The sequence below is a fragment of the Columba livia genome, chromosome 2, assembly GCF_036013475.1.
Source record: "Columba livia isolate bColLiv1 breed racing homer chromosome 2, bColLiv1.pat.W.v2, whole genome shotgun sequence".
Classification (NCBI taxonomy): Eukaryota; Metazoa; Chordata; class Aves; order Columbiformes; family Columbidae; genus Columba; species Columba livia.
The window spans coordinates 20,467,159-20,479,424 of NC_088603.1; the positions used below are offsets into that span (position 1 = coordinate 20,467,159).

General features: G+C 38.4%; 1 protein-coding gene across 11 annotated transcripts in view; it reads right to left on the reverse strand.

Moving 5' to 3' along the window:
- Positions 1–12,266, reverse strand: part of MLLT10 (MLLT10 histone lysine methyltransferase DOT1L cofactor) — a 142,692-nt gene that overhangs the window by 108,417 nt on the left and 22,009 nt on the right. For 10 of the 11 annotated variants that reach the window (XM_065050806.1, XM_013370099.3, XM_065050807.1 and 7 more), the window contains exon 4: positions 1,863–1,917. The exons of the other annotated variant lie outside the window; for it this stretch is intronic. In XM_065050806.1, coding sequence (XP_064906878.1) covers positions 1,863–1,917 — 55 coding nt within the window. The remainder of the gene's footprint in view (positions 1–1,862; positions 1,918–12,266) is intronic. 11 annotated transcript variants of the gene reach the window in all.

The window sequence follows — 12,266 nt, forward strand, 5'->3', positions numbered from 1 at the left end:
CTCTACTGGCACAATTCCTTGTTACACAACCCTTGGTAAGGAAATCTTCAGGTTAAGAATGTAGCTTTCTGAAATGCAACACCAGTTGGAGCTCATTTTTTCCAAGGTTCACATCCTTCTGTAAAGCTGTTATTTAAACGACGTTTGGTCCATAAAAGTAGAATTTGCTGTGTTCAGCACTATGGACACGATCTATTACTGAGGAAAGGACGCTTCCAGGAGGAGTACATATTCTTCAGACTTCTCTGCTATTAAATTTTCACTATGAAGCTCTCACTGATTAAAATACTTGGTCATGAAAATTGTAGTAGGAGCAAAACTGTCCATATAGTGTAACATTTTTGCTATTTAAACTTAAATAATTTCAATCTTATACAGCAATTCACTTTCAGACAAGAATTCAGGATTACAATTAATACAGCTATGAAAGAGAACACTAATAGGATGTTCAGATCTTTGATGCAAACTCTCAAAGTAAGTTCTCAAGACTTTACGCATAGAAGTTTCAAAATTACCATAGAGAATAGCAAGGCATTCTCAAACACTACTTGAAGTATAAAAACAGAAAACACTTCAGTTACTTCATACTTGACGAATTTTACTGTATATTTCAAGAGGCTTGAGGCTTTCTTATTGCTTATTTCCTAAAGAAGCAAGTGTCCAGCTGTTGTTTCTCAAGAGATGAATTCAACACTGCCACATATCAAGCCATCTGAGAGGAAGAAGAGTTTTAAGGGTAAAGTATTGGGCTGGCACTTAAGATGGTAGTTTCACTGACACACACACAACACAGACTGAATACAATCTCTCAGCACTCACAAATGACACTAAATTCACCAACGTGTTTGAGATAAGCAGACACCAGAGTGGTGAATGCTAGAGCATGATCTATACATTGCAGTCAAAGTGTAGGCAAGCAAAAAGGTACATCAGCCCAAACACAAGCAGGTTCTGCGTTCCTGCAACTCAACTGCAACAGAAACAGCAAAGCTGCATCAACTGTGTCAACACTAAGCTAAGATATAAATTAGTTAGAATATTATGTATGCAGCATAAAATTTCCAGAATATAATTTACATAAGACTGTCCAAATGAAATCCAGCATCTTGATCTACTTTCTTTTCTCACAAGAGAAAGGGCTCAGTATCAAAATGACCGTGCTATTTACAGATATATAACGGACAGGAATTTACAAGTATCTAGTAAAGAGAGAAGAAGGAGTTCCAGTGATTGAAAAGTTAATTGAATTTTTTCACTCATATCATCCAGCTATTTGTATAAACATTATTAAGACAAGATATTCAGTAGAGACTTTCTCTAGCAGTTCTACTCAGCAGGAGCAGAACTGATGATAACCTAAATGATGAAATTAGAAAGATGCAAGGGACAGGTAATCAGTACCGCAACTTCTCAGCTCTTAACTTCTTTGTTACAAAACTCATTAGTATTATCAGGCACGAAAGAGCTATCCTTTGAAAATGCACTGGTGCATTCAGTCTAGGCTACAGACATAAAAATTCTGCTTTTCTCCATGAATGGTGCACTTTCAACAGCTTTCTACAAATGTTGAAATTCCAACTAAACACACATACAATTTATCCTTTTTACCCATTAAAATCTTATGTTAAAATGCAGCTTCTCCACTCTAACTTTTTCTGAAAATAAAACTAAGAGTAACAATCAATGTTCTCAAACTAAATTCAACCTAAATTGGACAAATAAAAGTTACTGTAAAATACGTCTCACTTTCAAAACTAGCCTGTGTTTTCAGTTATGTTTAGGATCCCTACAATTTTTCTTTCATAGACTTATTTCCCTCATACAGAATAAGAGAGTTCACAAAAAATAAGAATAAAACTTACCCCCATTATCTGTTCTCTTTAAAGCACCATCCTTATGAGGGCATAATTCACATCTCTAGGAAAAAAAAAAGCAAAAATAAAATAAAAAAATGGAATGATCACAGAAGCATTGAGAAAGAAACCACACACATCAAAACTGTTTACTGACATTAAGGAAGCAAGCAACTATTCTTTAGAAGTGAATGGGTGTCTTTTCCCTTAACCTTTACTTGAATATTACTCTTAGTTTATCACAAACAAAGCTCCAGATCTTGAAACTATGATATATTAAAGCTACTCGCAGTTCTACCTCCAAGTTTTTATTCCTGGATTCCATGCTCTGGAATTCTGAAGACAGGCCTCCAAATACTATCACATGGGGTAGACTAGCTTGGTAAGAAACTTGGGAATGGTCCAAAGACTCCTTACTGTATCTCCTTTTTGTAGGATCTCTGTGTTCACCAAGGTGGTCAATCACAAAGACGTGCCACAGATATAATCAGTACAGGTAGACACACTATGGCTGACTTCACATTCTGCTGACTCTCACCCCAAGAGACCAAAAATAACCTTGCTTTCTGCCTCAAAAAAAGGAGGTCAGAAGCTGACTCATTCTTGAAATTCTCCAAGACTGTATGCCTGGAAACACGCAGTTCGACATATTCTTCTGACACACACCAGGATCACAACACAGCCTTTCTGCTGTTGTTGCCTCTATCAAGTTCCTAATAGCAACTTTAACTGTCCTAGAGCAGTGCAAACGAATTCCAAAACAGTTCAGAGATGACACAAACAGAACAGGTTTGAAACACATTCCACTTCAACTGCTCCAAATGACATGCAAAGGAACACAATTATAGAAGATCCTATACCTAGAAATTATGTTATTAAAACTTTTATGTACTCCCAAATTAGGGACAACTCAAAGTATACCAATCTAACAAGCTAGAAGAACAGTCTGACAATCAGATGCAATCTTAATACCACATCTTTCAAACGGAGAGGGACAGCTGGCATCAGTACAGATCTTTTCTGTGCTGCCTAACCGTACTATTCTGTTACCACCTACCTGGCAAGTCAGCAGATAAAGCTGCCTGTGATGCTAGAACTGTCTCAGAAATAGATTGTCCAAACTTATTTGAGGAATAAGAAATTCCATTCCTGAAATTCATATGGCTGAAGTACATTTTGAGGACTATTTATTCCTCTTAATGTGTAATAAAATTTATATCAGCAGCAAAGAGGCTTTCACAAAGGGTAGAACAGGAAAGTTCTTTAATTATTTTTGGTCAATACTTTAGTATAGACAACTGTGTATAGGAAGAAGAATCTTTAGGATTGCTGCTTTTTGTCTTTTGCTTCACTCATCCCTCACTCACATTCACCCACTAAAATTACCAGCAATTTACTGAAAAGGTAACATTAAATCTATGGTGAAATTCAGAAATAAAAGCAGTTGAAAACTTCTAAACAATTTTGTAAGCTGCCTGCAGATTTGGAGCACTACACTACTTTTTAAAGTCAACATTATGAGGACTTCCTCACCACTAAAATGAACTGAGCAGTTCATTTCAAACAAAATCCTACACACGCAGTATGCCTGTGAGCTGTATCTTAACACTCTAGCTCTCCAAACATCAAATACCGGGTGCTGAGAGACATTCAGTAGCTGTAGGTTCATTCCAGTGAATTCCCCATAAACTGAAACAGATTCTCAAAGTGAGAAGCCTAGTGTATATCGGTGGTGACAGTGTAATATGGTTTGTTCCCACCCCAAAGCTGTGAGCAGAGATGATATATCCACCACTGAGACAAGGGAAGCTGTCAGCATAGTCTACCTTGCCCCACCTCTGCAAGCCTGTGAAGTTTGACATACATTCTCACTAGTGGCAAAACCTGTTTTGGAGGTTCTCTTCTTCCCTCCGCCTCTCCCTTATTAATCTCTCCCTCCACCACTCCCTCAGCTGCTGACCCAACTATCTGTAGGACTGCCCCTTAAAACAGATCAGTGAAATGGAGTGAAATGATCCTTTTTAATGTTTTTAATTCAGGTCATATCACTGATACAATTTAAGCATAATCCCACAGTCAGTTGCATAAGGAAAATCGAAGGCAGTGAACCATAGCACTGCAGCATTAATAAAAAATTAGCAAACTTCTTAAGCAAACTTTACCACAAAACGTAAAAAAATAAAATTGCCACAGGACACTGAGCAGCAAGGAACTGAACCAGCCCTTTATCCAGAACAGTTAAGGGTGTTTCATTCAGTCTCTTAAGAGCTCAGTTTCAACTAATTTCTTTTTGTCTCATACCTCTAATAGGACTCAAGTCCATTGGGTCTTCCCTCATTACTCCTCTACAGACCTGGCTGCAACCAGTTAGATACAAGATAGAAGACAGAAAACTGAAGCAGAGGAGGAAGCTTTGACAGCAGAAGAAAAGTTCTGAGATTTCAGCTAAATATGCTCTCGCTGGCAGGGAGCAGCATCAGCGTGCCTGCCCTCAGCTCACTGGGCTGGAGCCAGGCAACTGAGCAGAGACACTTGCACTCTGATGACACAGAGCACTGCTGGTGCCCTGAATTCTGGCTACAATCTGCAACAAGCAGCATCCTAGTAAGACAATACACCACGCAGTGACCCTTTCCACTTCACTCTCTATGTTACGAACCTACCTCCTTCCCAGCCTCCACAAGCTCAGATTCTGTCAACTATTTCTGCTCTCTCAAGTTTCATTATGCAGCACATAGTAACCCCAATAGCTTTGCCAGGTGGGAGCAGTGTGCCTCATCCCTTGAGACGGGTAATTAGCAGCTTAAAAAAAAAATCCCTAACGCTTTATTACTAGTTCTAAAATCTTACAGCAATATAGAATTTAAAATATATAGTTTCAGATGAGAATTTGCAAAGTGATTGAAAAAAAAATATCTTCGGTACTTTTAAAATGGTTAAACGCGTGTTGTTACAAAGAATTCTGTAGGAGAAAGGAAAGGAGATAGTTGGGTGTACATGTATCTCAGAAGTCCTCTGTTACTTGTAATTATTCCTTGTGTGAATGTTTTTGTCCACACAGTGTCTCCTCTTCCAGTTTACATCTGGATGGAGCTTGGAGTTTAAGTGAACAGCAACAGCTGAGTCTCTCTACTAAATGGCACATCACATACAACCTGTATGTGGGAATAAGGTTTTGATCTCTGCAACACAGTATAAGGAATAATTCAACTGTCATCAGATGGTCTCTAATATTTGAGCACATGGACCACGTCAGAGCTCTCTTCTCCAGGTAGGTATTCTGTCTTAGCTCTGGCAAAGGATTTCTGACACAGATTTATTGCCTGAGCATTCAAAAACATTGTGGGGAACTACTTAACAAGTGGGGGACGGAGGAAGTAGCGAGAGCAAAAACAACACCCACAAGATATTACAGCATAAACAGAGCAAGCTCCTATGACTGATCAACAGTTCAGATAAATACCATCAGGTTAGACATGAATACCAAAGACGCTAACTGTGACCCAAAAGAATAACCCATCCTTCGGTGTGCTGAAGGGCACTAGTCCTATAGCAGGGAGGGGCACCAGTGCACCTGGTGCTGTAGGTACAGCCAGCTGAAACAGATTCGAGGACGAAGAGTGAAAAATACACTAATACTGGCTCAAGGAAGACTGAAGTTAGAGTAACATCCTCCCTTCCTGTCCTTACAGAATGTACCATGAACATCTCATTTTTGCAGCTCTTTGGTGGAACTAAGTTCATGGACCCAGCTTCTGTTCAAGCAGAATTCAGGTGAACTCTCAGCAGGAATTCCTTTGGACTATGAGGTCTCCTGTAGAGCACTAAAGTGAAACCCATCTCAAAGTTCTGCAGCTGGGAACAGTGTGACAGTGTAGCTGTCACAACCCACTCCTGAGATACATAAACAGCAAGTTAATTAAGTGAAACAAGACTGATCCTGTAACCTTCACATCCAGGTGAACTGAGACCACCTGGGTCCGATGAAAAACCACTGCCTCCTGAAGGGTCCAATCACTAAAAAGTCACCCAGCAGACCTAAAGTGGTCATAAGCATGGGAGGCCCATGCAGATGGGGAAAGAACCAATTTTTTTCTGACATTATTTAAAAAGTAGGAATAATAAAGAAGAAATAAAAAACAGTAAAATTAAAAAAAAAAAAAAAGTAAGAAGAATGAGGGTGAAAAAAGTTTCAAGACCAGAACGGAAGAAGGAGCTAAAGAAATCAATCTTCCTATACAGAATTAGTTACAGTCCAATTTGGCTTCACTGCATCATGGCACAGAGTTTTCTTCCCCTATTTTAGATAAATACACCTTCACATTTCAGCCAGGACTAATGGCTACCTTAACCAGCAGTAGATAACATTAGACAAAGCTAATTACAGGAGTCTTTTTTTTTTTTTTTTTTTTTTGTTAATCTAACTCCACCTATTTTTCAACTGGAAATGGAGGAAAGGCACAGAGAAGCTGATTTAGCTCAGACTACCTTGTTCATGTAGAAATTAAGAGAAAGAGCAAGAGACACATAGCAGATAGGAAAGATAAAGAGAGGTAGGAACAAGACTATACTAGTAGGAGAGGAGGAAAAAAGACTAGTAGAAATATAGCAGTGTTCTTCCCTCAGGGTTCTGTAAATTTGGAGCAGGTTTCATAAAGCATCATCCGCAGACATTCATTATATGCTGTCTCCTATTATAATAAAACAAAGGTCAAAGAATTCTTGTGCAACTAACTTACTGAATTCTGGTCCAAGGTAGGCCAATGGAACCATTCACCTGAATAATGACTGTCAACTAAGTGAAGTCCTGCAGGACTGAATTCCCAGCATTGCAATGAGGCAAACTGTGTGTTCCAATATGACCTGTTAACCTAAATACACCACAGTTCCTAAAAGTTACCTGAGAAATTAGGCTGCAATTCCAGCTGACTTCAGGCTCACTCTAAGCTAAGATAATTGCACAGGGCTGCCAAAAGAAGATCACTGGCCATCCCCTGCTGTGTACTTTCTACTGCCTCACTTGCTCTGGGAAGAGCTTTTATTTGACCATATGGAAATCCTAATCAGCAAGCTAAAAATGAAATACTTCTTTTTTCAGCCAGTTCACTTCTTTGAGCCGTCTTTCCATATGGCCATATGAACAACAATGGCAGATAAAAAACGTAACAGGAACACAAGATGGGGAGTAGGGCAAGGATACAACTACCCTGTTCAGGAGATGGCAGCATCTAGGCTGGCCACGAGTATGAAATTCCAACCAAGGGCCTTAAGAATTTTTAAAAAACCCGCACCACACAAACAAAACTTCACCACATCACACCCACACCCTCAAAAAAGAAAGAAAAGCAAACAAATAAACATACATTAAAAAAAACCCACACACACCACACCTGAAACAGACTGATTTAATTTCAGCAGTACAGACATACTTCTTGGGCCCAGCCCAAGACATTCATTTGGCCAATTTTGTTTTGATATTTCCTTGACATTCACATATTCTAAGTTTTTTAACAGGCATCAGCCATATACACAAACTGTTTATTTTACAAGCTTATTTTCCCTCCCAAGCCATATTACACTCAGCATGGCACCTCTGCTACCAGAACAGATTTTTTAATCCAAAGTACATTTTGATCACAGAATTATTGACAACAACAACCAAAACAGTATTTAACTGAAAGGAGCAACTCTTGCAATACATGACCCTTAAAGTTACAAATAACATAGCAGCAAGTTACACAAAATCAGCATCACAGTTCTTGAAACCTGACACTCAATCTCTTTCAATTCTTTAATCAACAAGAGTTAAAATTTGGCATATAAAACTTTTTATTCTGCTGCTCCAGTTAATCATTAATCAAACGGCAGACTGGTTAAATCCATTTGGTTTTGTTGCGAGTTTTTGTTCATATTTTTGTGAAAACAAACCATGAACACACTCCATCAAATTACGACTTTCTTAAAATTAAGCTAGTAGGAGAGAGTCAGTTGCCAAGCACAAGTCATTTTATTGCCTTACTTCTGAATTTGCTTCCAAATACATCTATTTTACAGCATGCCTTGCTACTGGGTATTTCTGTACATATCAAAATGCAGTAACTCAAAGCACTCCCCCAAAGCACATGGACAGATTTATGAAGATACACAAAGCAGCTGATCAGAAGGTTAGTTTCTGATCAAAGGCTTCCCAGCTGGCAGCCCCTGATGCTCTTGGCCACCTTGTCTCCCATTCCTCGGCAGCTGCGGAAGCCTGCAGCACAGCTGATTGCATCCGGGTATTTGTCTCCAAGTTCTGTGGTACAGCTTCACCTACCAACATTCTATCCCATTCTGTCTCACCCTTGGGTGTCAGCAGAAGGAAACGTACAAAAGTCACCACTAATACTCTTTATCATATCTAAAATAGCCTTTCCGAATCCTATAGACTTTGAATATTCTAGACAGATTTACACACTACTACTTCAGGTAATAAAAAACACCTCAATATAGGCTAAAAACCCCGTTTAGAAGGGTAAAGACATCCATATGGGTAGTTATTTCGCTTAACGTAAAACAATGTAACACTGGCAGGCGCATACCATTGCTGTCAAAAACATAAAAATTCTGGAAAAAAAAAAAAAGATGCCTAGAAAACAGCTCTGGATACAAAGCTGATCACAAATCATGTCTAGAGTTTCAGTTATGCCAATGCTCCACATATGTCATCTTACCTATATGTAACTAGTTGAAGTTCTTTAGTCCCTTTTTGGATGAAAAATTATCTCCTATGTTTGAAACATTTTTGCTATTTATTTTCTCTCCCCCAAAAGGTGTGAAATTTGTATTCCATCTTCTCCAGAAGAAAGCGTCTTATATTTTCTCACCTTCCTTTTATACTTTTTTCCTCTTCTCCCTAGTGTTTTGGCCCATTTATTTGAAGGGGGTCAGGAGAGGAGTATGAAAAAATAATACATACATTGGAATGAAAAACATTGAAAATAAGAAAAACCCTGTTTTTCCCCTAATAAACCTGAAAAATTTGAGGTCATTTTACTGATTAGTTTCAGTTAGATTCAGGCAAATATGGTACTGAATAACAAATGTAAACATAGTTCCCTCTATAAAGAGAAACCATATTCCAAAGGCAGATAAAAGTATACTAATTACACCACAGACAACTCACTTAACAGAAAACCTAACTCAAATTCAGCTTATCAGAGGGTATCTACGGAAGAATAAATGCCTTAGAGCCTACAAAGAAACTGTTTTTGCAAGATCAGACAATCAGAAGAAGAAAAACACAGGTATTTGTGGAATGGTGCAAACCAGTATACTGGAAATTTAGATCTTGGCACAAATTCTATCAATAGATGAGAATTCACAGGGAGTTCATACAAAAACAGACGCAGCAACAGGATGCGTACCAGACTGACCACGTCTACATCTGCTGGCAGTAATTTACCCCAGCCCTCGGAACCCAGTGACATCTCATTTTTCTGTTCACCCCTCCCAACTGTCTTCTATGAAGCAAAATGGATACTGCCAACAGAGAAAGACTAACCAGAGAAGATCATCCTCTCAGCCCTTGAAGGCTGCAGAAAGTCCAATAAAACTCACAGGCATTCCCAGATGCTGCAGAAACTACTGAACCTCTACTAACACAAAATTTAGGCTATCTATTGATATAAAATCCTTTGTTATTTCACTAATATTTTATTTGTTTTGTTTTCTTAAAACCAATTAGGTACACTGAAAATTCTCATTGGCATTTATTTCTGATTTTTTACACCTGTGCTTTATAATGCTTGCCATAGTCAAAACTTCATTTTTCACTTGTTCAGTACAGCAAAAAGGATAAATTGCATAAACTCTTTTCCAAAAGCTTCTACAGGAATACATTGATCCACCAACAAAGACTGCCACCTACAAAACCAAATCTGTATTTTCTTATTCCTTAGTTTCTAAACTACACCTGGATACCAATGTCCACATATCAACAGTCTCAGCCTGCACGATTTTAAGGCCTTACTGATAAACCCACTGTCACAGTTTAACCCAGCCTGTAATCAAAACCACAGTAGCCACTTGCTCGCTTCATCCCCCACACCCTCCAGTAAAGGAGATAATCCAAACGGAAGGCAGAAAAATCACAGATTAAGATAAAAAATTTAATAAAATTTGAAAATTAAATAGAAATAGAATATAAAATATATTAAATGCAATTCCTCACAAAATCCATATGTCCCAAGTAGCCAGTCCTGGGAAGGGCGAGCATCCTGGGCCTGAACAGCCGATCCCGGGGGAAGAAAGAAAAAGGCAGAAAGGCCCAGAGACCTCTGCAGAACAGCAGAACAGCAAAAGGCTGAACTGACAGAACTCCCAAACAGAACTCAAACAGAACAAAGAATCAAGTCTCCCCAGACAGAAAACCCAGCACTCCTTAAATATGAGCGTGATGCTAATGGCATGGTATATTCTCATTGATCAGCCTGGATGTCAGTCAAGGTCTGTCCCATCCATACCCCCCTTCCCAGCTGCCTCACACCTGCGGGCAGAAACCAGAAAGACCTTGGCTCCCAGACAACAACTAAAATAACAGTTAAGTTTTTACATTCTCTCCACTCCACCTCAAAAACACTGGAAAGTTACTTAGAGAAAAACATTAATTCTGTCTTGGGGTGTTATCGTCTTATTCTCAAACTAAAACCAAACAACAACCATGCTAGCTATGAAAAATAAAAGTTTCCAAATACATGAAGAAAATCAACTTGATTTCAATAGAACCAGCACACCCACAAAATACCCACTTTCAGTATTTTGATCTAAATGGCTCTACAAATGATAGCTTGTGACCACATAAGTATTTGAAGCAGAAGTCAGCAAGTAGCTAACTACACAATTTTTCAATCAAGGTATCTGAAGAGACGCAAACTTAAGTTCCAATGTTTCCAACCCATGACTCACACCAGACTGCAGTATTTATAAGACACAATGTAGAACCAACAGGAATCAGATGATCTTCTGTCACATTCAAGAATCCCCAACTGGCTGACACTACTAATAGAGCAAACGAACGCATGCTGTCAGTACTTCTCTTCGGAAGTGCTATGTTCTGCAACTTGACAACTTAAGAAATTAAGTCATCTCCATCTTCAACTAATCATTTCTTGATGCTGACAAATTTGCCAAATCTCTGCCCCATCTCTATTCAGTCATCTGTCCCAGGAGAAGAAGAGAACTTTTTTTTAAAGCAGACAACTGACAGGTAAAAAAAAAAAAAAAAAAAGACTGACTACCTGAAGCATTTCGGGTTTTATACCTGGATAAATTATAGAGACTCGACCTAGTTCTCTTTATAAAGGCATCAGATAAAAATATATGCAGATTCAGTTAGCTCTGTCAAAAACATGTACTACAGACAATAAATTTACAGACTATGACAAGAAGATTAAAGGCACTCAACATGCAAATCAGCATTCTTCCAAGACCATCCAGTCAGTACGTACTACAGGTGACATTCAGTCATACTTTTACTCAATACATGTAATCTAACTAGAAGACAGAGAACATAAAGTAGAATGTACCACTGTGATGACACACACGTATCAAGATCTGGCTACTCTAAAAGTCCAAAACCATAAATCTCCCACTACATATTTAAGACTAGTAAGCCCTACTAGATGTTGCAGGAATGTGAATTATAAACATACACGAAGTTTAAGATTCACACATTGATCTTCAACGGAAAACGTCAGAAGGCTATGAGAAATATCTGTCATGTTTGGCTGGATTTCCCAAGCTTTTGTTACCAGGCTGGAAGTATGCAACTGCCCAATCCAGTCTAGCTGAAGAAAACACAGTATGTGATGGTTCACTTCAGTGTCCTGCAACATATCACTGCTGTACCCTAAAAATTCACAGGTATAAAATGCTAGCACGCATTTTAAGCAAGGCTCCTTGCAGCTGAGGAGCTCCTTGCTTACTTGAGAGACTTCTGCCAGTAATTTAATAGTCTAGCAATGAAACAGTCACAAAGCATTTCTGCTTAAGAATTAACCAATTCCTGTAACAGAAAATGTTTTGCCCTAGTCCCACTTTGGTTAGTAATTTTGCCACAGAAACTTTAGAGCATTTACTAAAGTACGTGTTAAACTGATACCTATGTCAAAAAAATTTTGATCAAGCAGGACTTGAGTGATGGAACACTGTTTTAAAGACTGAACACTCCATGTATCCATATTTAGCATAATGTAATAAATTACTGCACAAATAAAGTGTACATTTAGGTAAACTGCTGCTAATCAAAACTGAAGAAAAATATTAGCAGACCTTTTCTGCTGTAATGAAGTGCTTCAAATAAGTTTATGAACTCATCTGTGTATTTACAAATCAAGCAGCAAGTATGCATACAAGCAGGGAAAATGCAGCACACAC